This window comes from Lytechinus pictus, chromosome 3 (assembly GCF_037042905.1).
Source record: "Lytechinus pictus isolate F3 Inbred chromosome 3, Lp3.0, whole genome shotgun sequence".
Classification (NCBI taxonomy): Eukaryota; Metazoa; Echinodermata; class Echinoidea; order Temnopleuroida; family Toxopneustidae; genus Lytechinus; species Lytechinus pictus.
Genome location: NC_087247.1, coordinates 29,312,192 through 29,339,884, shown reverse-complemented (window position 1 = coordinate 29,339,884; position 27,693 = coordinate 29,312,192). Strand labels below are relative to the sequence as shown.

General features: G+C 34.6%; 1 protein-coding gene across 2 annotated transcripts in view; it reads left to right on the top strand.

Moving 5' to 3' along the window:
* The window catches only part of LOC129257484 (cAMP-dependent protein kinase type II regulatory subunit), a 60,270-nt gene extending 39,387 nt beyond the window's left edge, over positions 1-20,883 (top strand). The window contains exons 9-14 of one of the 2 annotated variants that reach the window (XM_064096770.1): positions 179-253; positions 936-1,001; positions 3,709-3,746; positions 12,099-12,156; positions 15,149-15,217; positions 16,010-20,883. In XM_064096770.1, the coding sequence (XP_063952840.1) occupies positions 179-253; positions 936-1,001; positions 3,709-3,746; positions 12,099-12,156; positions 15,149-15,154 (243 nt within the window). In that variant the 3' untranslated portion in view covers positions 15,155-15,217; positions 16,010-20,883. Of the gene's footprint in view, positions 1-178; positions 254-935; positions 1,002-2,718; positions 2,940-3,708; positions 3,747-12,098; positions 12,157-15,148; positions 15,218-16,009 lie in introns of those variants that run through there. The other variant, XM_054895815.2, reaches the window with a different exon arrangement.
* The last annotated feature ends 6,810 nt before the right edge of the window (positions 20,884-27,693 follow it).

Here is a 27,693-nt window from a genome sequence, read left to right as displayed (position 1 = left end):
TTTTTTTTTTTTGCTCTGGTAGATATGTGTAACTTTTATACAAAAAGGTTTCATTCAATTTGCAGTTGATCCAGTCATATACCTTAGATTATGTTCTGTTTTTATTCTTTTGAATGATGGAATTACGATGTAGTGATACTTTTATTTTGTTATACTTTTTATTTTTGTACTTGTCTAGGCATATGAGCGTATGAACCTTGCAGATGCATTATTAACAAGGACATATGAGGATGGAGACTGCATTATTGCTCAGGTAAAATAACTTCTCTTTTTGTCATGCCACATAGCTAGGTTAGGACTGTGGTGTATTCACATCCAATGATCAGTAAACTGTTGTGATAAAAATAAAATAAAATAAAAGTTTCCCCTTTTATCATTTTCACTTATGCATAATTTGAAACACGATTGACTTCCACTCAAAACTTCTTTTGCTGAAATGAAATGTGTACAACAACCAGTCATGGCTCATTTGAATATATGAAGATGTATTTCTGTCGGTCAATTATATGTTGCTAAGATAATTTCTTCAATTTATAATGGCAAAGGAGCAAATTCAAAATAACATTGCTTTAAGACAGGGACCTGTTAATTTAGATTTTAAAAAATGAACAAGATAGTTGAAATGCAAATAATTAGCATTCATCCTCTGAAGAAGATTAGCTGAGCCTGCTTTAGAGTTTTAAGAGGATCATATTTTCAAGTGCTCAGTAATTAAAAGCTGATTTGGTAAAACGTATTCTCGAAATGTTATTATTCATTTGAAGCCAATGAACCTATATTATGCAGATCCCTCCGTATGGAAAGTGATCTTTCAGTCAAGATATTACCTGTGTTGTAACCTAGCTCCCCTCATCAGCTATGGAGATCACGCCAGACTTCCATGTCAGAATCAAGAAATAATGACATTTTTATTGGATTCTCTTTTCTTCTGACAGGGAGATGGAGCCGATGGGTGCTATTTTATTGAAGCAGGGCAGTGTAGAATCGCTATGAAGAGCGAGGTAGGAAAACTCATACTTACACTTTTCTCATCCCCCCTCCAGTTTATTACTTTGTAGTTTGCTGTTTGGTTAATCTTCATGAATGGAAAAGTATAATCTTCATTTGTTTTGCCTAGCAACATTACATTTTGTTTTAGATGCTTACATGCATTGTTTTGATATATAACACATTCTGTTATTTGTTCGAAGTCAGCACTGCACTTTATAATTCAAACATTTAGATATTGTTTTTTTAATAACACATTTCGTTAATTGTTTTGTTTCAGTTCAGCACTTAACATCACGCAGTTCACACATTTAGACCTAAAATATCGAGTTTCATTTGAGAATAACTTTTTTTATAACCAGTTTCCTGTTCTAATATTAAACTGGTAATCATTCACCTTGAATCAATTTTGTGTTTTCCCTTTCCTTGTTCATTAATTCATGTCCAACCAGCCCTAGATCTGGGCATTGAAAAGATGTACAATATTGTATTTATCACTGATGATTTTTTAATGTCTATACTCTCTTTCTCAATTTCTCTCATCAATTCATTCACTCTTAAAAACGAACTCTGTACTCCTTCTATGTCTTCTGTTTAACATACTCTCTGCAACACATACACCCACCCACTGAAATGAGAGAAACGTTTCTTCCAGGTCTTTAAGGTTGTCATTCTCCTGAACCATGACATTTAATGAGCAATACGAAGACAGCAGGAAAACCTAATTACTTATTCTTTGATGGGAGATAATATTTTTCTGTCCTCTGGATATTTCCAGTGTCTTTTTCCTCATCCTTTTCCAGGTTGTCCTGACTTGTGTGTTGTAAAAAAGAAAAAAATATGAGATGACTGTAATGGTTTTCCTTACTCCCTCCGAGCTAAAATATCAATTTGCAAATAGAAAAGAAAGGCATTCAAAATACTGGGTCAAATTATCTCTATTGTCTTTTATGGACATGTCATGTCCTTGAAGGAAAATAGTTAATGTGGCACACCAAGAATTTTCAGACTTGAAAAGAGTTTGATTCTTCTATACTCCATATTCCATTCAACATCTACCCCTACTCTTTCATATAAAAGCTTGTTTTCAAGAGTATACTATTACATGTAAAACTATTTTGTTTTATCATTAGCTATAATTGGTAAACTCTTAAATTAATCGTAGGATGGTCCCTCCAAAGTATTTTTTAGTACTTAACATAGAACAAGTCTATCTTTGGTTATTTTTGAGTGAAAAAGTATTATATGATTGCACCAAGGGCTTATATATATTTCCATACAACGTATTTCATTCTGGGGAATCCAAGAGAAAAGTTTATTTTATTTTATGAAGAGGTTCTTGCAAGATATTTTATCTATTGATAAGTTTAAAAAATAATGCGTGGTAATTCCATCAAAGCCTTTATTTCTATTTTTATGGGGTTTGAAAAAATGTTACGTATTTCCTTCTTTTTTTATAATTTTCCCCTTTGTATTTCTGAAGACAAAGAAGTACATGTATAATTACGAATGTCTGCATCTATTCACTGTGCTTATTTTAATGTTCTGCAAACTCAATTTTTGAACATTTATGTTAATCTCATCACTGCTTCTCTCTCTCTCTTTCTCTTTCTCATTCCCTTATTCTCGCTTACTCTATATATCTACCTTTCTCTCTCTTATTCTTTCTGGCTGTCTCTCCATTTCACATCTTCTGTTTGTCTGTTTGGTCCTTCTTTCTACTTGACTTAGCATGCTCATGCGAGTCGCTGCCCCGCCTCTCACAAGTCACACGCCATGCAATTTAACGCTCTTCTGCGTCTCTCCTTGGAATCTCTGGGTTTCTGCCTCCTGTTGTTCGCCATCCTCGTCGCCATCTTGAATCGCCACCTGTTCACTGCCTAGCCCCCAAGTGCCCACTGCCATTCAGCACAGTACAGTGCATTGCATTGCACGCCCCCTCGCTTTTCATTCTTTACCCCTGGGAGCGACGATGTTGCCCCTGCCGACAAAATGTAAACAAGTGCAGTGCTTTCGGTTCACTGGATTTGTGTCGAATTCGAGAAGCAACTTTATTTATTCAGACATTATCGTATCCAGCCTGGAGTACCTACCCCCCTTTAAAGATCATTTACATCTACATTGCAAGACACATTCAAAGATCTGTTCCCGAAGAAGAATTTCTGGACTGCCGGTTCATTTCTCGCTCACATTAGTTTACAAAACAGTTACCAAAATGAAAGAATTTCCAAGCTTTACTGGACTGTGATTCCTTACTTAACCATCTCTCATCTTTCATCCTTTCTTTTGTCACAACTCCATCGACTTCTATTTTCATCAAATCCCGAACCCCATAACAATTCACTTTCTGGTTCATCTTCTAGCCTTTAGTTACACATTATGAAGACATACATGTACATGCATGGGACTGCATTAATACACCTTGAGTAAAATACATTATACATGGACTTGGCTGTCCCCTGTTCCACACTTCACAATTTTTATTTCTACTTTTGTTTTCATGGCAATAATTCCAACCTGTTGATTTTCACCGGCAGTCATAATAACAAAGCGTCGGGTGAAGAGTTAGAGCTACTCAAATGTCCTCCAGTGTAGAATCCAATTGGGAAATAATAAACTAGTTCATACTCCTTTTGACCCTCGAGCTAGATTTGGATACATTGCGGACAGGAAAAAAAAACCCTGTTTATTACACTTCTGTTTTGTACATTCGTATTTCAGATGAAGGATACATGTAATTCAACAGTTCCTCAGGTACTGTACAAGCCTTATACGCGTGAAATCACTAGATTTGTGATTTGCTGATCTAAATAAATAGTCAATAATAGAAAGAAACTGGTGGCAGGGAATAAATGGTTGGGGTGGAAAACATTGCAGTTTCTGATGCCTTTTTCTTTTCTGCTCTTCTTTTCTATTCTGGTTGATCTGCTGTGTAATATTTTAATCCTTTTTGTGCGATTGTTGGTTGAAGCGGACACGGTGTGACTAACGACAATGTAACATACCGTTGATGGTTGAATTTTGCAAAATCTTATAAACAGCCTTATTCATTGAATTTAAATGATCCTCGTAGGTTGTAGAATCAGGGGGCCCATGTCATAAAGACCCTTATTCTCGAAAGAGGTTTCAATCGTACCATGGTACAAAACGATGGACTATGCACACTTGTAGTATTAATTACTTTAATACGTTACACAAAAGCCTTAATAGAAAAGTCCACTTATAAATGCATGCTTTTGGCAAAGGGCGCCAAATTGAAACGCGATAAAATATATCTGCATAAACCATGGTTTTGCACAATGGTACAACTGAAACCTCTTTCAAGGCTAAGGGCCAAAGAGATGCAAATAAATAACTTTTCCATCATGGCAACTACCATGGTAACAAGGCTCGGTAGCCAATTACATTCTGTACAATCAAGATTTCCTTGGAAGTTTAACGGCAAAGTTACAACAGCTGCTCCTGTAGTTTTGAAAGATTTTTAAAAAGAACTCCTCTTGCTGTAGCCTTTGAATAAAGAACAATTCGTTTTGTCGGTGCAAGAACGCCCTTAACACCATACTTTCACACATTGCATGCGCACAAAAACACCCTAAGCAGCACGCATGAGGTCATTGCACCGATGGGGTGCTCGAAAATGTTTTGCTAAGGGTGTTCTTGCACCGTCACAATGAATTACGAAAACAACAAATCACCTAGGAAATTTCTTCAGAATGTGAATCATGGTGTTAGTAATTATGCAAGCTGAAAGCGCTGTCAGATATGACCAGTAGAGCTCAGCATTATTTATTGTTACATTTACATGCAGATGTGCTGAGACAGAGACAAATTGCCCCAATTACATGTATGCTAATAATACCAGTGCTTTACAATAGAACTTTGTCCATAGTTGCAAGGACAAACTCATCACATCATAATACAGAACTGTAACATTTGGTGCGTTCTCCTTTGTTTACAAAAGACATTTCCTGTTGAAAAAAATTATGACACTGATGGATTTCTTTAGAGTTACGATTGATTGGATCAATCGTAACTCTTTGTAAGACGGTGGCCCAGTTCGACTTAGGGGAATATCAACTTAGATGAGATATAAAGGTGCATTATATGTTTCAAGTCTAAAGATTTGCCTAACTTTGCAAGGACGAAATGATCACGTGCTAATGCTATCATTATGACCTCCCCAGTTATGTTAAATGGTGTCATGAGCTTGTCCACGCATCTCTGGTCATGACCGACGTATTCTGTTCTGGATTTCATGAAGAAATGAGAGTGGTCCCTATTTTCACCTCAAAATTTCAATTCCATGTTTGATATTTACCTGACCTACTGGACTGTCAGTATATTTTTAAAGAAAAGTACCTTAGTTTTACTCCGTTAATCATTTTGCTAGTAAAACTTCACAGCATGGATGAATGGCATTTGACCATTGTGATGTGTTTGCAACCACCATATAACACTTTAGTGTATGCTTTGTGTAGTTGTATGAGAACATTTTCATCACAACATCCATCTTTGAAAAGAAAAAAAAATATTGGCACATTTTGAATGGTGTTTTTCCATTTTAATCTTGAGAATGCAATGAAATTTTTCTTGACTTTTACTGTATGTCCGCTATTAACTTCTTCTCACCATGCACTTTATAAATATTGCATCTTGGGTATTGTATTTCCCTGGATTATTCACAAGCTGTGCATATGTATATACATGTAGCATGGTGAAGAAAGGCTACATGTAATCCATGTGCCACCCACACCCAATGCATAATTCAGTTTTGCATTACTCAGAATTTGTTTCTTGTGTCTCTGATAGACTTCTTGCCATACACAGAGCTGCCAAGTTGTACAGATTTTCCGTTTGTAGTACTGAAAAATGAGTAGAATACTGATATTTTCATGCAAAATACTGATTTCTAAAGTTCTTTGAAAATACTGATTTCCTCACCAAAATACTGATTTTTAGCTTTCATAATACTGAAATGTTCTTGTTCAGGTTGGCAGCTCTGCATATAGCCCTGTTCTCATTATCCTGACTTAAAAATAAATCAATAAATAATAAACACACCCTAAAATTTCCAGTTAGATTGTAATCTAGGGAAATTTACCAAATTATAAATTCCTGGAGCTTCCGTAAAGTTGCAATGAGTGGGCTCTTTTTTTTCCATTATTACAAGCCGCTGTCAAGTTGAGTGGTTTTTGTTGTTGCGAAAAAGCATGATATTTGACGAATTAGCCTTTCAATTCATTGGTGAAGATTCGGGACCCTTGCATCGTGTGTTGTTCGAAACATGGAGCTCAAAGTGGGCATTCATTCTTATTCAAAGTTACATTCTATGCTCAAATGAGAATCGCCTTTATACTTTGGATTTGAAAGTGGGGATATTTCAAAACTTAATTTATCTGTAGTAGGGCTGATCAGAGATCAGGGTTTAATTCTTCAGCCCGAGCAAATTAAAGGCAGGCTGATGGTCGATGGAGACGCATCACAATGTGTGATTGAGCAAGAAGCTAAAGAACAAGAGGGGGGAAAGGTGCCTCTGATGTCTGCATGCTCTAGGGACATTAGGGAAAAGAATTCAACAAAAACTGAAGTTCAAAATACAGTTCGAGAGGGGGATGGGATAAGAACTACAAAAGTAAGAACATGCATTCTTTATTCCTTATTTATTGTTGATGTGCAATAGGTTTTTTAAATTCACTTTCAGAAGTATATTGCGAGAATCAAGCTAATGTATTAGTACTACATGTAACATGCAACATATTTAATACCTGAGGTGCTTTCTAATATTTGCCAATGAAATAATAGATGCGTCATTTTTTGCTACGAAGCGATTATGTGCCTTTTTGTAAGACGAAACATATATATCTTTCTTTGCTGATTGTTTTTATCTGTAGGTAAAAATAGGTTCTAAATAGAGTACTGAAGAGATGATGTCACAAAAAACTAACTTTGTTCATACCATGTTTGGGTTGGTCATGATGAAAAGCATCCACATCCCAAAGTTTGTGGTATTGGTTCATTGGGACCCCAAGATGTGGCCACATGAATATTAGCTCCCATTGAATCATTGTCAATTGTCTTCGCCCTGTTGAAAAAAAAAACAACAACAATACTGGTGTAATAATGTCGGCCCGGTTTGGGACATACATGTATGCTTCTAAACGAGGCCAATTTACACTGATTTCAGTGGGGCTAGTTATGTGTTCATGTGGCCATTACATGGACAAGCACCTTAAGCCACTGTTAACCGACTCCTGTCAACTTTGGTGTGTTGATGTATTATATTGTGTGCTGCCAAAATATAGTCATGAAAATGCTTACAATGAAAAAAAAATATTTCTTTCACTCCTTCCTATTCAGTGCTCCATTTTTTCTGTTTTGATGAATTTCATTCTGTTTGTAGGTTATTGCTCAGGTTTTTAAGAAGTGTGCCATACGTATACTTTTGTTGACTTTCAATCAAAGAAAGATAGAGCGCAATTTAGCTGTGTATATATGCAAATTGATTGAAATATATTACATGAAAGAAAAGAACATGCATTCTGATAGAATGTTCACAAACCTGAGACCTATACTGTAGTCTTGATAAACTGGATTACTATTGGCGAACTCTGCTATTCTTTACTTCATCTATTGCTGATTATTTTCTTTGATGTTTAGTTTTATATTTCGATTCTGTCCACATGCTACCAAAATGTATTGAAACTGGTAGTTATGCACATCAGCCGTAAAATACAAATATGTTTACCTTAGCAATATGTATATTGCATATATATTGATTATTAGTGTATTTACAATGTTGCTTATACATGTAGTTGCTGCAATTTTCCAGTATTGCACCGTGTACAAACATGTATCTATAATTGTGAATATGTATTTATCTCTCTTGATTCTGACACTTTCAGTTACAGCTGCAGAGTTCTAGTTTGAGTTCTTGTTTTAGCTAACCTCGTAACCAGTTTCTCTCTTTTCTCAATTGTTCTTTTCACCGTTCCCCTTCAAACCCATCCCCCATCCTAACCCCATTTTGCTAATCCCCATGTTTTTACCACACCAACATCAATCAACATTTCTCTGGAATAATGTTGCTATTTCTATTCCAACCAACTGATGATGTTGCCCAATGTGATGTCTCACACGTCTTTGCATGATGAAATTATTTCTTCTTCAATCTCTTCTACTACATCAAAATTCACCCTTTACAGAAAGCAGTGAGTATATTGTGTGCATTTTTTTTCTCAGATTCTTTGGTGTTTTATTTATTTCTGAGCACATGCCATGAATTATCTTTACTTCTGATAATGAAATTCAATTTCTTTACAATTGATATTGATATTGAAACATATCATGGCTTCCAAGTATGAAATGATTTTTAAATATGCCATGACATTTTGGTTCTACTATGATGCATAGATGTAGATAGGATGTAGAAACTAAATCCTTGCTTGTCAAATTTCTTTGATTTCTTACCTCTCAAAATTTTCTTGACTTCCAGAGCTTTCAAAACTGAAGTATCTCAAATTCATTTGAATTTTGAATTTGAATTTCATTATCTGAAATCATGATTATCTTAATATAACAGTCATATTATCTTAGTTTTTTTTCATATTGTATGGTAATTCAATTCCATGTCTTCGGGGATGCCACTTTTCAGACAAAAGTAGAAATTCATTTTGAAAGATAAATAATAAAATACAAGTTTTCATTTTAGTGTTTTTTATACCAAGTGTAGTTGGATCATGATCACAAACATCCACGAAAAGAAAATTGTGGGAAATTATTCATGAGGACCCCAAGAGGTGGTTGCATGAATATTGGCACATTTACTTTAGATTTTTGTAAAAATATAGCTTATACAAGACAATTTTTCCACCTTTTGTGTAAAGTGGCACCTCTATATTATGAAACTTGTTGTAAGTATGAGCCTTGGAATCAGACATCTGACAATATTTCAATCAATTTACATTTTTATTTCAAAATGTTTGAATGGAATTTTGTTTGACCTGATATTTTCGTTCATTTTTATAATCCTTCACATCGTTATTATTAAGGAATTCTCACTAGAGAGAGTTTATCTCATATGGAAATAGAGAGTGATTATTATAATTATAATATGCAACTTGGCCCTGTTTAAAGGACAAGTCCACTCCAACAAAAAGTTGATTTGAATAAAAAGAGAAAAATCCAACAAGCATAACACTGAAAATTTCATCAAACTCGGATGTAAAATAAGAAAGTTATGACATTTTAAAGTTTCGCTTAATTTCACAAAACAGTTATATGCACATCCTGTTCGGTATGCAAATGAGGAGACTGATGACATCATCCACTCACCATTTCTTTTGTATTTTATTATATGAAATATTCTGATTTTCTCCTCATTGTCAAGTGAAACAATGATTAATTCCTCCCTGAACATGTGGAACTAACATTGTTTAATACTATATGGTTCAGTGAAGTTGGTCCTTATTGTCAAATCTTAAAAAAAAGAAATATTGTATAATTCAAACAATAAAAAACAAAAGTAATAGTACATGTAAGTAAGGGACATCACCGACTGTCTCATTTGTATATTTAATACTGAGTTGTACATATCACTGTTATGTGAAAAATAAGCGAAACTTTAAAATGTCATAACTCTTATTTTACATCCGATTTTGATGAAATTTTCAGCATATTGCTAATTTGATTTTTCTCTATTTATTCAAATCAACAGTTTTCTGGGGTGGACTTGTCCTTTAATCCTTTGAACCCTAAATTATTTTGGATGGCCTGACCCATACCCAGAATTAATTATTCCTATATGTACCGGAAATATGACATCATTTTTAAAAGATCACCTGACATTTAGAACACATGTTTTTTAAGTTGCATGTCTTCAGGCTGGTATTCCGGCATATCGGCCTTTATCGGGTATTTGCATGTTCACTGGTAGGCTGGAATAGGCCTATTGGGTTCAAAGGGATTAAAAGGTAAGGGAAAAATGAATCTGTACATACTCTTTATGTGGGTCTATTCAGGGAGTAGAGGTCTAAAGCATCAGCTAGGGGAAAAATATTGTTTTAAACGTTGGTTGAATATTTATGCAATATCAATCTTTTAATATTGTTGGGTTTCTTCTTGTTCAGAATTGTGGGTATTTCTGCAAACTATAGCTGGCTGGGTGATTTCCAGTCATATATTATTCCAGAATATTATTAGTGCTTTTCAGTTCAGTGCAAAGTACTTCTTTTTTAATGTATTAATTAATATAGCTTCTTATACAATTTTTCAAAAAAAAATCAGATTTTAAAGAAATAAATGAAATATTCATATAAGAAAGAAAGTGTAGGGCAACTATTAAAAGGGTGTTTTTAAGAAAAATTGGGGAAAAGAAGATTGATCATGTTAAATTTTGTTGTATGTCATGCTTTTCTTTGGTTCAGTGTACAGTGACAATGTAAAAGAGAACATACACGTAAAGGAGAAAAAAAATACCTTTGATTTCCAGGGGCAGGGGTGCTTGTATTTAAATGACTGTGAAGCAGCCAGCCAACTATCATATTGTTCCACCGGGATCACTCTGTTTCACAACATCCTCAGCAAAAAAATCTAATCAGTTGGGGAAAAGAAAAATCCAGCAGACGTGATGCAATCCATCACCGGAGCTCATTAGTGTAGATTCAGAAATAGGGAGCAGTTCATGAAGAGATTTGTCAGTGAATCTCACTGATGGCTGTTATAAGCTACCAAAATCGTTGCATCTGATTGGCTGAGAGCAAATTTGATAGCAACAGTCACTGACAAGTCACTTTGTGAAACCATGGTGAAAGGTTCCCCCCAACAAGCTCCCAATCGCTACCCTGGGATCACTCTGACCTTTCGATATCTATCTCTATATCTTATTCCAATCAATATGCAACTTTATCAACATTCCTGTATTTAAAAAAGAAGATGGGAAAAAGGGTGCGATACAGATAAGTTGCACCTTGTGAAAGTTGCATGGTGGGTAATGAGAGCAGGATTGCCATTAATGGGTTTCCTTGACATTATTCTTCTATCCTTCTAGCTCTCAAGATGAGTGGAAATTGATTTCAGCAGTTGAGAATTGCAATCCCCATTTCTTTTTAGGGTTGTAAATTGGGTATAGGGGATGATGCCTGTACCCTATTTTTATTTATTTATTTTTTTTTTTTTTTTTTTTTGGGGGGGTAATCCAGCTCCAGAGCATTTAATCTCTTGAGGAAATGAGGAATGTGGATAGTATCAAGTCTTTAATGTTTCTGAAGTAGTTTACTATAAATTATTCAAAGGGAGATTTGATATTCATGCATTTAATTCATCCTCTTTTTGCAAATGTCATTGACTGTTATGAAAACTTTACAGGATATGAAAACTTACAAGGTTTCACAACATTTAAAGGGGAAAACAAAAGGAGGGCATGAAAACTTTAAAGGATATGAAAACATATAAGGTTTCATAACATTTAAAGGGGAAAAACAAAAGGAGGGCATTTTTTGGCAAAAATCAGTCAAAGAATAAACAAAGTTTATATTTTTGAAGTCTTGATTTTATGACATCACAAATAAGAAGCTCTATCTCATCTGCAAAGTGTCATAGATTCCATAAAATGAAAATGATTTTATTTCTGCATTCAATTTAGATGCATTATTGTGTACCCCTTCTGTAAGAAAAATATTTTTGTTCATCATGAAGCATTAAAACATGGGAATGGAATTTACATAGAGTGCTGCTACTAAGTTGCATATGATATCACAAATTAAACAGTTATACATTCAGAACTCTCTTTATATTCCTTAATATATTTTCATCAAACCTTCACCAGTGCTTTTTTTCTCATTATGTAGCTTGTACTAAATCCAACATCCTCTTTGAATAAAAGTGTTATGAACCTTCCCTTAAATTTTCTTGTTACAAACAAAACGAGAAGTATTGAAATCAGCCAAGAAATTGTATTTGTTCTAAACATACTGAAAAAAAATAGAATAAACTTGTATGATATCTAATGAAGGAATTAGCATTCCTCCCCCTCATATACCGGTACTTTGAAGCCATGTTTATCCTTGGAATTTAAAATGATAGTTACCCTACATCTCTCATTCCTTGCCTAATAGGACAACCCAGATGAAGAGAAGGAAGTTGCAATCTACAATCAGGGCCAATATTTTGGAGGTAAGCTACAGGCAAAGAAGACCTTGTGCTTTTTGTTTTTTGTTTTTTTAATCTATGAATATTTGCATTAATTAATGTTTACTTCAACTTGCATTATTCCTTTTTGCAAAGAATATTGCTGAATTAAAGGCCAGGTCCACTTCACAAGAAACTAATTGGGAATAAGAAAGCAAGAGTAATGTTGAAAATCAAATTTGAAATAAGAATGTTAGAGTATATTTTGTTTATTTTATAAAAATGCTGTGCACAAAGAATGGATGACATCAAACACTCACTTTTCTTTTCATCATATGAAACAGATATTGGCACTATATAAGCGCATATAATTAAATTTTTTCATCCCACGGTGCAATTCCACCTTTATTATGAATCATGTGAAATTATCTTTAAAAAAAAAATATTTATGTATATTTCACATATGTTTTACGAAAGAAATAGTGTGTTTAATACTATAGCTCATTGGCCTTGCAGACCTGCCAACCAGTACGTTTGAGCCGTATTTAGTACGTTTTTCCAACCAAATCAACCCGGCATAATTCAAAGATTTTGACAAATTCCCCCAAATATTTAGAAATAGGGAATTTATCTTAATTTCATACCTTTGTTATTTCCAATGTAATCTGTTGTCGGTATTTTCTTTATCAATCTGTCGACTGTATGCGTGGAGGATCGAATTATGCGGCGATGACCTTTTGCACTGAAATGCACTAGTATTCAACCTAGTGATAATAGATGTCTACTTTCAAAATGGTTTAGATTGCTAAATGAGATCTAGATTTATGTAAGTCTCTGGCTTTGATTGGTTACCTGTTTGGTCTCATCTCAATTGGTCTAGTCCATAGTTGGATGGGACAAGGGCAGATTGAAAGACAGGGCCATCTTTCATCGCTAGGTTGAATACTAGTGACAACGGATTGAATACTAGTGCCAAAAACCATCGCCGTATAATTCGATCGCCCGCGCACACAATTGACGGGTTGAAGAAAAAAATAATGGAAAAAGAATAACCAGCATTTGCTCTATGAAATAAGATGGGTCTGAAATTCAGGTAAATTCTATATTTCTATATATTTGAGGAAACTCTCCATACGGGTTGAATACTAGTGCCCTTACGGTACGTTTTTTCTTTGAAAAATACGTTTTTTGTATAAAAAAAAAATTATTTTATTTTTTTACTAAATCGTAATTTATTGAGGAAAATAATCTCTATATGTCTCTATTTCATAAAACGTACAAAAATATTGTTATTAGATCCATGAAATTTCAGGTAACTTGTTTTTTTTTCAATCATTTTGTTAAAACCAGGGTGAAGATCTACACATGTTTTAATGGTTTTTTTTCATCTGCAAGAGCAGTGCGCATTTTAGCTTGCATGCAGCTTGAGCGCCGCGATGAGCGAGTGCGCCAAGCATTTTATTATGAAATACACCTTTTGGGGAAAAATACAGTTTTTTTTATCACAGAATACAGTTTTTCATTCCCAGAGGTTGGCAGTTCTGCATATTTATCTCACTCGGTAAAAATACTGATTTTGGGGGATAAGAATACTGAAAATGCAAAATACAACTTGGCAGCTCTGGCCTTGATATGTAATTATGCTGTGTTTATATTTGCTTTTTTTTATCAAGCAAAACTTGAAATTTTATAGCTTTCCAGTTATATAACTGATTTTGATGAAATTTTCACTCTTGCTGTCCTTACTTGATAATTCTGTTCTTGATATTTGACTTTTTGTTTGGATGGGCTTTATTAGGATACATACTTATTAAGATGTATTGTTACTTTCCTATGGCTAGAAGCCTTACAAGATTATAAAGCAATATATGGAATAGCAAGGCCATGTGGTAGGACTTTTTATACATTTTAACAATGAGCCATGTAACATTGAAAGTGCAAATTATTACATGTACTTGTAAATGAAAGTCTGTCGAAAACTATATGCGAAAAGTGACAATTGTAGATATTGCAATATTGCTTTATGTTATGAGATCCAGATCTAAGATTTGGAATGGTACATGTATCAGACGATCAGATACAATTTCAATAGCTCATATTTCAATCATCAAAGCTAGTTTATTTTACATACCTTTGGATGAGCGATTCTTATATGCCTGCATCCAATGTAGGTGGTTTCAGAAGTCCTAATGTTTTCTGTTCTCTGGGGGTCCAATTGTATATCTTTTTTTTACTTGTGATAATTTAAGAGCAATGTTATGGATCAACTAAAAACTTTGTCCAAGAAAGGAGTGATGCTGTTTTGAGTAGGCTATGGGGTCACAAGGCAAAAGGTCAAAAGTCACAGAGGTCATTATCGGAAAATTTCAGAAGTGGAATATGACTCTGTAACATACTGCAACATATTTTCAATCTGGCAATTGCAGAGACATACATGTAAATTTTGACTGTGTGCATTTGAGAATCTAGGTTATTGTTTCACACATACTACTTCTCATCATAAACTTCATCATTTGTAAAGATGCATGTACATGCATTGGGTTTAAAAGCTGAAATACATCTCAATTATTTTGTTTATAAATTGTCCTTAAAATCACTCATCTTTTGAGATATTTGATAATAATAATATTGGCATGTTTACCCAGGGTAAATATTCGCCCTATCATAATTCCAAAAATCTGAAGTTATTTTTTTTTTTTGGGGGGGTGATTATATAATTATTTGAATTATTATTCAATAAAGGCCATTTTGTGGTGCATTAAAATGTGTATTTTGGTCTGCATGATTTGCATGTGCAGTATCAGAGCATATTGCTTATGTACAATACTCGCTATGCAATACCGTGCTGTATCACATGGTCTAATGAATAATTATCATTAAGATAATAGCTATCATATCATAAGGCTTTTCTTCATTGGATACTGGACAAGATACTTGTAAGAATCAATATTGTATTTATGTGTTGTATAACATTCCCATACCTGGAATACTCTTGATATCCCATCCAATTTGAAATGATCTCATTCTTTAATTTCAGAGCTAGCATTGCTGACCAACAAGCCTCGAGCTGCCTCCGTCTACGCTGTAGGAGATGTCCGATGTGCCTGTAAGTATACGTTAAACCAATATGGCTTATTTTTTACTTTACGCTACCTAAGAGCTGTTTCATAAAGCTTTTTCGTAAGTTAAACCTGACTTTCCAAATGACTGGTTACTGGTTACTGTTTTTTGTAGAAAATGAGATGCACCATTTTATTCATTTTGTTGATTTAGCTCCTGATAAAGAGTCAACAGCTCTTTATAAAATGTCTTGTAACTTAAAATTAAACACCCACCTGGGGGGTGTTTCACAAAGATTTAAGTATGACTTAAGTCCCACTTAAATGCCGACGCGTACATGATATGCAACGCGCGATCTTATTGATAGATACGCAGTAGTGCGCATCCTCATGACACGATCTGACCAATGCGGTCAAGCCTTTCAAACCGCACGCAACTCGGTACTTAAGTTTAAATCTTTGTGAAACACCCCCCTGGACTGAAGTTGCCCCACCCTTTCTCCCTTTTAAAATAACAATTGGCCACTGGAAAATATTGCTAAATGATTGTACATGACATTTAACGGTTACTTTCCAACAATAATAAGAAATACGTTGTTTAAAATTATATTGCACGTATCTTTTGAATTTCAAATGTACCTGATTCCGATCTTAAAGTTCACAAAGAATCAGTTAATAATGGTCACAAATTTGCAAGAATTTAATGTTGGAAATAAAAGCCGCTCATAATTCGCACAATTGACACCTTACTATAACTATTTTGGCTTTAAACTTGTTGATATCTATTACGATTTTCTAATGTGTTTTTAATCTCTTCTCTTTTGTATTGCTTGCCACAGTCCTGGACGTGAACGCGTTTGAACGGCTGCTGGGTCCTTGCATGGACATCATGAAGAGGAATATCGAGCACTACGAGCAGGAGACATCAAGATTGTTTGGAAAATAACCCCTTCCCCTTCACATAGTCAACCATCCCCAACCATTCTTTCTGCTTCCCATACCTGTTGCGTCACATTTAGTAAATTTCACATCTGAGTTAAGACTGGCTGGCCATTCGCTCATGTAACAGGCATCCAAGATACTAACACAAAGCACATACCTTGGATATCCCATTGAACGTGATTGATATTGAACGCCAACTTCTTCAAGTTTATGGGATATAGTGAACATGATGATGAGACTTTGAGTTTATGCAACTGCTTTGGTCAAATTGTTTTTTTTTTTAATGTAAGTCACCTTTCAGGGATATCTTCACAGCATCTGTGCATACTATCAGGGGTTGTTGCAAAGCAAATTCTTTACAATCGATTGCAAATGCCATATATAAACTTGCAAATTGATAGATGAATGCTAACTAATGCAAACTTATCATGACTTCCAGTTGCAAAAAAAAGTTAATACACCTGGGGCCCGTCTTTCATATCTAGAAATTTTTTTGAACAAACATTTTACATATTGACGTTGCTGGCCATCCATAGTTGCGATTGATCAGATCAATCGTAACTTGAACTATGGATGGCCAGCAACGTCAATATATAAAATGCATGTTTGTTTTGAAAAATTTTTTTCTAGATATGATGTATATTTATAAATTCATCGATTTCTTGACAGTTTGGTGTGTTCCCCTTTGTTTACAAAGGACATTTTGCAAATTTCCTGTGGAAAGTTGTGACACTGTTGGATTTCCATAAAGTTACAATTAATTGGATCAATCATATCTCTTTGTAAGACGGGACCCAGCAATCAATTACAATTTAGCAATTAATTGCAAGATTCATTGATTTTGGAACCAGCTCTTGACTTCCAATTGAAGTTTCTTGCAATACCCCCTGATATTTATCAAACTGTAGTGTACATAGGCGGTTCCATGTTTTGTCCGTCTGAATTGCCTCCAAAATGAAATTACATCTCAAATGGCTTTACAGGTGGTATATGGGCATTGCGAGTGTGGTGGCATTCTAATGTTTATTTCAGGCCACACCCACTTTTCTAACGTGGCGTTCAAGGACTGGTGTACGTTGAAATCAGATTCACATTATTTTATCAGTATTACAAACCACAGAAAATAATGATCCGATCTCTTTATGAATGGTATCATTGTTCATATTTTATGGCTTTGTCGAAGTCAATTGCAGAAACGACAGTGGATGGGTTTTATATGTATAAATATATACATAGGAATATATATGTGTATTTCAAGCTGTTTTTTTTGTCGAACATCATTTATGTCGAGGAGACTGCTCCTCTTGATGACTTTTCAATCAAAAAGTGACATGGAACTTTTGTTGATTTAGTGGTATAAAACATGAATGCAAATTTGCTGTTAATAGTTTGTACATAAAATTATCAAAGAAGTTTTACATGAAAGGTTGTATCTGTTCAATTAATTCAATATTAGAATATATTGAGTATTGTGTTTGCTCATTTTCACAAGAACCTTGTGGAGAAAAAATGGCTCAGCGAATTAATGCAATTTTTAAGGATTTTCTTACACATGGAAAGGTTATTAATTGAAATGATTATTTTGTGGTATGTCTTGTCTAAACAAGTATTTGTTATTGCTTTTTTTTTAGTCCAATGTGGTTGATTCTTCCAGGATTTTTGTTGTTGGAAAGTTAAAAAGCATTCATTAGATTTATTAGTTGACAGATAAACATATGATGGTACTGTGTAATGAGTGCAACTCTATATTTTTTCAAACAGCTAAATTTGTCACAGTAAAATTTTTATCAGAGTGATAACCATTATCAATTTTTATGAACTTTGGTTTTTCATACAAGATGCATTTCGAAAACCAGAATGTATATATTTTCAGGTAATTTTATAGCCTGATGAGTTATCGCACAGCTGATCGGTAGAACTAAGCATTTTTAGTGATGAAAATCCTAGATAACTGTTTCTGTAAAAACACATGATTGGTCAGAAGTAATTGAGGCAAAATTTTGGATTCCCTAGGTCTTGTAAAAGGCCTTGCCGAAATTAACTAAAACACTGATTTTTAGATCTTATTTTCTAAAGATGGTCTACCCCTTCCCTAGCCCTTCCTTTGTTATTAACTTGGTTTTCACATTAGCACAAATTTAAAAAGATTTGGTATATTATCTATGTATGAGGCGCAGAAGAATATAAATATATGTATACATAACTTCTGGGGTTGTCGCACCTGACTGCTTAAGCCAGCGTATGCCGATGTACATAGGCTATGGCAAGCTGTTTTAATCCAGTTTATTGGTATCAAATATTGCCTTTTGTTCTTAACGCAAGTGATGTATCATATGAATAATCTGAATTCTCGATACTTTGTGTTGTTTCAAAATGCAATTCTTGATCTGAAGAATAGAATGCTTGATTTAAAAAAAATGGATTTAAGAAAAAAATGGCTGGCTACAAGTACAGTATGTCAGTATAAGCTGGCTAAAACGTGAAGGTGTGAAAGTCCCTTACCTTTCTGTCTCCCAGCAAGTAATATGTTCCAAACATTTTCCCTTACGTTATTCTCTCATTTTCTAGGATTAGCAGAGGGGGTGGGGGCATAGAAAGAGAGAGTCTGTGTGCATATGTAAGTGTGTATGCGAGTGTGAGGGTGTGTCCGTGCGTGTTAGAGAGGGAGGGAAGGAGCAGAGAGAGAGAGAGAGAGATTTAATTTTTATTTACACAAAAGTTGTAGGTTGCATGTCCTGTGTAACTAAACTAATTGGTGATTTCTAAAATTGTAAAAGATATCACATTTTTGAGTAAAAATTTTATGTCAGAACTTGCACATTTTATATGATACAGAGAGCACAGACTGATTTATTGATTACAAAAAAATTAGCTACGTATATTAAAGTATTTATAAGAGTAGAGACTTCATTATATGATTGCTGTTTGTGTGTTGTTGAAAAGTTGTTTACTAATCATCAACCTTGCCACAAATTGAATCTGGTTATTCAATACGCCTCAAACTTGGGTAACATTTTATTTTTCTGTGTGAGTGCTATTTTACAGGGTTTTTCAGTTGATTGGATCATCGGGCCCGGTGTTACAAAAGAGTTTACGATTGATGTGATCAATGACAGCTATGGAAAGGCAGTAAAAACAACATTCAACATGCATTTGTCTTGCCTATGCATTTTCTGAATATGTTGTATATTCATACATGCATCATTGACTTGATAAATCAGTGTGCTTCATTGTTTCAAAAGGGACATTGAGTACATTTCCTTTGTGAAAAATTATGACATGGTATGATTTTCATAGTTGTGATTAATCAGATCAGTTACAAGTCTTTGTAAGACAGGACTTTGATTTCTCTGATTGAATCAGATTATTTGCCAACGGTTATGTATTCTTTGAATTACCTGTATAGATATTGGGTATCGATGGGCCTTGTTATTTATATGGCCATATTCATTCAGAATCTTCTACACGATTTCCAGACTAACAAAGATGTTTACGCAAACGGGTGTACTGTAGAGGGATATTAACACAAGTTTTTCTTCACCTATTCTTTCATGACTGCTCACAAATCTTTCTGTTCTAATTATACTATCCACCCTATATAGCTTGAATAACACACCTTCCCCGTGCATTATTTGTTGTATCTGAAGAACATTCCATCTTGCCCGAAGTTTAATGTTCTTTCAGTGATAAATATGATCCATTAACAAAGTGATATTTGGATTATGTTTTCCCCATTACACAATGAATGGTGCCCTTCTGTAAACAATCACACCATAGGATATTACATGATTAATTGTTAAAATATTGATACATTGTAGGTACTGGTATGTTTCTTCCGTGTATTCACATTAAAGCTCCATTCAGAAATGGGGAATCAAAGCCCAGCAACATTTATTTTTTCCAGGAGGGTTGATTCAAACAGTCCCACTTGCTTTAATGGCCAACTCGATTTTAAGTGCATTATTGCCATTGTCAATATCCAAAGTTGTGCAGAGTTCATTTGCCAACTTCTCTTAGAATTTGACTGGTACACAACTTTCGTAGCTAGACAGAAAAAAAAAGAAACGTTGCTGGGTTGTGTTTCCCTTGGCTTTGCTGTGTCAAGTCTGAATGGGACTACTGTAACAGTTGATATCCTGGCAAGAATTGGTTAGTGTTACTATGGTATTGATGGACACCTCAACTTGTTTCCTTGTGTGAGGGAAGCTGTGTCAGGGTTAGGATTTTATCCCTCGACCTGCCAATCCTTAGCCCTTGAGGCCACAGCACTTCTGTTTTTCAGAAATTAGTAACTTGTTATTGGATGGAATGCACTTGGCTTCTTTATTCTCTTTATAAGGCAAGCAAAAACAAGTATCTTTTCTCCAAAATTAATTGTTGTGCAGTAAATGTACCTTTGATTTATCTTTCAAGTGATATGCTGCCAATTAGCATCAATGGACACTATTTTATTGTCAGATCAAAAAATGTTACAAGGAGTCAAAATAAAGCATTTTCATAATCAACCTTGTGGCTGCCATTTTCATGTTGCCATTCTTATCACTATGTTAAAACTTTGAGAAATTCTAAAGTGATATTTCGTCATTGATTTTTTTTTTTGCTAAGTACAGAGTGTGCTGTATAGGCCAATTACCATGACATCTTGTTCATGATTATTTCATTGTTGATCATATTTTGGAAAAGGTTGGTTTTGTATTTGTTGACAGCATTGTTGTCTTGTCAAAAATGTGTTAGTCATTTCCAAATAAAAATGAGAATCTTAAAAAAATGATGAATTCTTGTTTTCATAATGTTCATTTTTGGTTGTGTCTTTTTTAAGCGAGTATCATCATGGATTTTGACTCCATTTTCTGACAATGTTAATTAGTCAGCGGTGTCTTAATATCACAATTTTATTTTTCAAAAGTTTGTTATATCATACTGCGCAATCAACTTCACTCACTGAAATTATTCTTATGACAGGCCCTTAATGGGGGTGGGGTCAGAGGGTTCTCCCCAGCAGATATGAATCTGAACAGTGTAACGAAAGAAAGAAATAACAATTTGTATAGTTTGCTAATTAAAAAAAATATTCATACCAACTTACTTTTAAAGGTGAAGTTCACCCTAAAGAAAAGTTTGTTGTAAAAATACAAGAACAAATGATAAAAACGGTGAAGTTTTGAGGAAAATCATTCAGAGATTTAAAAAGTTATTAGAATTTGAAGTTTTAGAATTTGAAGTTTTTGATTTGTAGCTTTCACATATTAAATGTAAAATGAGACGAAAAGAATCATTTTTTTAATGGTTCACCGTCGATGACTAAAAAACATTCATCAGGAGTGAGTATGAAATAATTTGCCAATTGATTAAAATGAAAACCATTTTCAATTTATTGAGAAAATTGACTTCATTTTTTTACTGCATGATATATGGCCAATGGGTAAGATGCGTGGCTTCACATATATTTTCCCTCCTACCTCAATCTAATATTTTTTATTATACAATATTGTGCAAGAACCCTTGGTCTGGAGGTGTACACGTCAAGCATATTTTTCATAAATTTTATTGTTTTCTGTCTCTAAACCTCTAAATTTTCAGCCACTCTGATGATACCAAAGACAATTTGAAATTCAAGTGAAAACGTGAATGAAAGTGGCAAAGGAAAAAACTTTGTTCTTAATCAAAAGAGATTGGATTCATTTCAGTTTACTTGCAAAAGGGGTTAGGTCCACTATGATGATTTTTTTTTTAAATATATAGAAAAAAATTGAAGACAGGTAGATTTCTTTTATACCCAATTTTATGTTCACATAATAGGGTAGTACATCATGACAAGTTGGTTTCTCATAAGAATATTGCAATAAGTGAGAATAAAAAACATGGTTTTTCTCGGAATGGTCCAAAGTGGACCTAACCCCTTTTGCAACTAAACTCTTCAAATAACAAAACATATTTCAAGTATCCCTGTACAAAAATTATTATCAAGACTATTACATATCAGATTGGAAATGGAGGAGGCTGCTTAAAAGCGGAGCTTGTAGAGTGCAGCCTCCTAATGAATATTCTTGTAGTTACATAGCATATCTTGAAATCTTGACCTAGTTAGAGTAGGAGAAAATTGCTTAGTCCCATCGGCGGAGTTCTTTATCTGTCAAACGGGTTAGACCAATTTGGTTATAATGAAAGCAGAAAAATACGAGAAAATATTGGTTAATGTTTGATGAAAATCCTTCAGAGAATAACAGAATTGTGTTTATTTTTTATATTTCATATTGTTTTCATTTTGTGTTTAAGGAACAACTCCATATGCCATGTGATTTGGAAATTTCACAAAATGCATTTTCCGATTGTGATTTTATTTAATCAAACACACCATCCCGTATCCTTTTCAAAAAAATATATATAAAAATATGAATTTCTCTTTAAAAATATCTGAAAAATGAAAATATCTATTCATCATGTTCTATTTATTTATGTATTTTTTAAAATGGAATTGATATCGTATGAGGGGAGCAGCTCTTACATGGGGGGGCGTCTCTTAATATGACATCACAAATTTAAAACTTTAAATATGCAAAACTCTTGTTCTTTGATGGGTTTTCATCAAACCTTCAAAAATGCCTTTTCTCATTTTCTGCTTTCATTAAAACCAACTTATTGCCAGGGTGAGCGTCTCCTTTAATCACCTGGCTGGAAAGGTCGGACTTAAAGGGATGGTCCGGGCTGAAAGTATTTATAGCTTAATAAATAAAGTAGAATTCACTAAGCAAAATGCCGAAAATTTCAACAAAATCGGATAACAAATAACAAAGTTATTGAATTTTAAAGTTTAGCAATATTTTGTGAAAACAGCCGTCATGAATATTTATTAGGTGGGCTGATGGTGTCACATCCCCACTTGTTCTTTTGTATTTTATTATATGAAATTAGGTGTATTCAAATATTTTCCTCCAAGAATTAGAAAAATTGGATTGACAACTGATTTAGTGCATTTATTGCTGCAACTTATTTCATTTTAAGGGAGACATATTATTCACACAAGTATGAAATAATGGAAAAAAAATATGATTTTATGTAATAACATAAGAAAACGGAAAGTGGAGATGTGACATCATCAGCCCACCTAATTAATATTCATGACGACTGTTTTCACAAAATATTGCTAAACTTTAAACTTCAATAACTTTATTATTTGTTATCCGATATTGATGAAATTTTCGGCATTTTGCTCAGTGAATTCTACTCTATGTATTAATATATAAATATTTTCAGCCCGGACCATCCCTTTAATTTACAAAAAAAGTAAGTTTCAACTTCACGCTTAAATCATTTGTTGAAAAATTTCTACAAACAATCCTGAAATTTCTTCTATACTGGTCAATTACCTCACTACATAAATAAATAGCTCGCTCTTTGCGCTCGCATTATGTATATTTTTTTTATGGGATACAATTTTGGGGGGCTCTTTGAGCATGATCTTGGAACATTAAGGATTATCCCCTCGTGCTTCACACTGGCAGCAAATATTTATTGACATACATATCTTGTTTTTTTTTAATAATTTTTTTTTCCCGATCAGAATATCACAAATTTTCAGCTCGCGCCTCACGATCGCATCAATAGCTTCTCATCCTGTTCATGCTTACATAAATGCTTAGAATGTCCCAGTTTTAGGTCGAAATCTTATAAAATGTATATATATATAGCCCGTGTTTATTTATATAAAATAAAAATAATAGCTCGCCCTTTGCGGTTGCAAAATACTTGATCAAAACATGCTTTAAAGGGGAAGTTCACCTCGAAGAAAAGTTTGTTGTAAAAGTAGCAGAAAATGATAAAATATTGGTGAAGTTTGAGGAAAATCCATTAAAGATTAAGTAAGTTATTAGAATTCTAGTTTTTTTTTATTTGAAATGTCATAAACGAGCAGCTACCCCATATGTTATTTAATATAAAATGCATGGATTCAAATCTTTAATGGTTCGTGATGACTTATTTTGTTTTCTTTTAAAGAACGAGTGTGAAATGATTTGTCTATTGATGGAGGTACAATAAAAACCATTTTTTATATTTTGAGAGAATTACATTTTATTGCTTTTTTAAACCAAAGGATATAAGCTGCATGCATAAGACATATCACAAATCAAATGATTAAAATTCTAATAACTTTTTCATGCATCGATGGATTTTTCTCAAAACCTTCGGCAATATATATATATATTTTTTTTGTGTTATAATAAACTTCTTTTCAGGATGAACTTCCCCTTTAACTGTCCAGTTTTCTGGTTGACTCCTTTTCAGCTCGCGCGCGTCGCTCTAGTATAATCAGATACACGCCGGGGATACACGTCCTGCATGCATGGTTATAAAAAATGCCTAAATAAATGTCGTTTCACTGACTAGACCAAATGCCAATTACATTAGCCCAACTGGGCATTAGACCAATTGGCGAGTAGACCAAGTGGTCATTAGACCATTTGGCTATTAGACCAAGTGGTCATTAGACGAATTGGATATCAGACCAAGTGAGAATTAGCCCAAATTGAAATTAGACGTATTGGATATTAGACCAAGTGAGAATTAGACGAACTGGATATTAGCCGAACTGGTTGTAGACGACATGAGTTTAGACTATGTGAATTTGGACGAACTGATAAGTAGACCAAGTGATATTAGACCATCCGATAATTCACCACAAATGTCCAGTTTTCAGGTCGGAATTAATATCAACAAATTTTAGCCTGCACTCCACGCTCACATCATATGTTTCTAGTAAGATATGTTTTCTCTCCATAATTCACTCCAAACAGCTCTTAAAGTAGGTCCCTTTTGGTGTATGTTACTATATCAAAAATTTCAGCCCGCGCTTCGCGTCCCTTTTAATGGTTTAGTTGGGGCAGATGACTGCATCATGACGAAAAACCTCCATTTAGGATCGCTATACCCCAAATCGTTTTCACCAATTCTCTTCTCCATTCCCTCAAGCAAGAAATTTAATTATCAAAACACATGTTTCTTGACCTCGGTCTGAAGATAACGCGACAGCCCAGCACAGCAGGGGGTCACGTGTCTAAGCAAGGAGATATATCACTCTAACTCCTTGGTCTAAGAGCCTGCTATGGAGTTCCGTGTATACACGCGGTGAAGTGCAACTTTTTTTCTTCTTTCTTCCTTTCTTTCTTTCTTCCTTCCTTTCTTTCTTTCCTTCTTTCTTTCTGTCTGGCTGTTTTTTTTTCTTTCTAGGACTATTTTTATTCATCCACCCCCTTTTTACACCTCTAAAGAACCTGCATTTGCCAATCATATCTGTAGGCCTATTAAAAAAACTATGGGATGCATCGTGTGCGCAGCGCTTTAAGGGCAGTCCCTGCATGCAAAGCATAACCTAATTTTTATTCGCTTATTTTCCTTATTTCGAGGTCGATTTTCTTCGTTCGAAATTGAAAAAGGACTAATATTGGATGTCTGAATACAATATGCCTTTGAAAACGTGATTAAATATCGAAGACAATAATTTAATTCCGAAGTTCCTTCTTCAGGCAGAGAAGTCTTACGTAATAGCACAGCTGTTGTTTATCATTTCGTCCTTGGCTTTACTGGCCTGTGGAGGTGAAACTGAGACAACGGGGATTACCTGGCCAAGATGGGTTTATCGGGGCTTGGAAATGTTCAAATGAGAAATGAGATTTTCAAACGTATTTTGGGGTATAATACCGCAGTTTGATACCCCAACAGCGGTAGAACAACAAATGGGGCATTTTCGTAATGTGACACAAAATATTTTTTTCTGTGAGGGATTTTTTAAGGGGGGGGGGGGGGGGTCAGTGGCATAACGAGTCTAAATAAAAAGAGGGTTCCAGACACGGTGTAAACGGCAAAATATATAAAAAGCTGCTCACGAGTGAAGCGAGCGAGCAAAAATTTTGATCTTTTCATTACAAAAATTTGTATTTTGTGATTAAATTTTTATTATCTAAAAATATGACGTATATTTTACATTCTTCTATTGGTCAGAAAAAGAATGACCATTCTCTTGGCTAATATTGTGTCCCACTTAGAAAAATGGTCAGACCAACTAAATTACTGGGTAAAATCTACCAGTAATTTGATTGATTTTGACCAATTTTTTTTTAGGTCGGACAAAATAGAGAATTTGACCAATCCTTTTTTCTTTGTTCCTTTTTTTTTTTAAGAGTGAACCTTCTTCTTTTTGTTTTCTTTCTTGGTCGTAAAACTTCGCCATGATATTCATCATCTTGTACTCCCTGCTTATCATCGTGATCGTACTTGTCATATTATCAATCATAAATTTAAATAAAAATAATATAGTATGATGTTGGACCGTCATCAATAATAGTTCATGATTCCAAAGATGCTCAAAAAACAGAAAAGTGTTGACGCCCTCTGAGCTCTACGCTCGTTGAAGAAGAGCGGCGCCACATTCAAGAAGTTAGCAAGCACGGAATTATTTACTGAAAAGATGTTTTCTTTCAAATCGATGGTGATTTAGAGGTGAGTCACCTTATTTATTAATTTGTTTATGGCCTGGAATCTTGAATCACGTATGAGTGGATGATACATGATATAAAGTGATGAGAATTTTTTTTTCTTTTGCCCCTGGCCTGGCAGTGGCGGTGCCAGTGTGCATGTATTGTAACCGGAGAGCTCCGGGCCTCCGGCCTGCGCCTGCGAAGTATGGCCCGCGAAGCTGGCCGGAACTAGTCTTGAGACTTGAGGACGCAATGATGATGACTTTTAAAATAATGATATATACTTCTTCATCATTGACGTCTTGACACTCTTAGTTCCAGTAGGCGCAGAACAGTAGAGGCGCACGGCCGATATCGGAGACCGTCTCCCGAGTGGGAGATACTCTCCAATACCAGAGACTGCGTGAATCACGCACTCAGCGCGACCGCGAGTGGTCTCCGACTTCGGACACTGTTGCCAATATGGAACACTATCTCCGTATTCGGCGACCCGACGAGAACGCGATCTATAAGTAATAACATTTTTGAAGTCTCCAATTTCGGAAAGTGATCGCGGTCTCCGTACATGGCGACTCGGTACTCGGTCTCTAATTTGGGAGACTCTCAGAAAACGCGATCTAAACAACAGTAACCAGTCTCTCGTACAGGAGACTGTCTGCGATTTGGGAGATCGGGGATAATCTCCAAAGCCGGCGACTGACTGTAGAAAGATTGGTAAAGAGTGACTTTTGCATTATAACTATAAGAAATCTCCAAAGTCAGAGACTGTGATCTCTGCGATTTTATTCCAAAATGGAGGCTGATCATGCAAACTTGTTTGATTTTTATTTTACAGAAGGTGCATTTTATTTCTTTACACGAGGAGATTCAGTCAGACGCACCCATTATTTTCAATATTACAAATAGATCTATGTGAAGATGCATGATTCATAGGTAAATACATGTAGTAGGATGGGGGGTCGGGTGTCCGGACACTTTATCTTTTTGAAGCCTTCTTTTTTGTCTTTGGATTACACTAAACATATGAATTGAATACTTGTAATCATCTTCTGTTTTGTTCTTTATAATATTTCCTAACGTTTTGTACTAAAAATTGATGAAACTTCGCT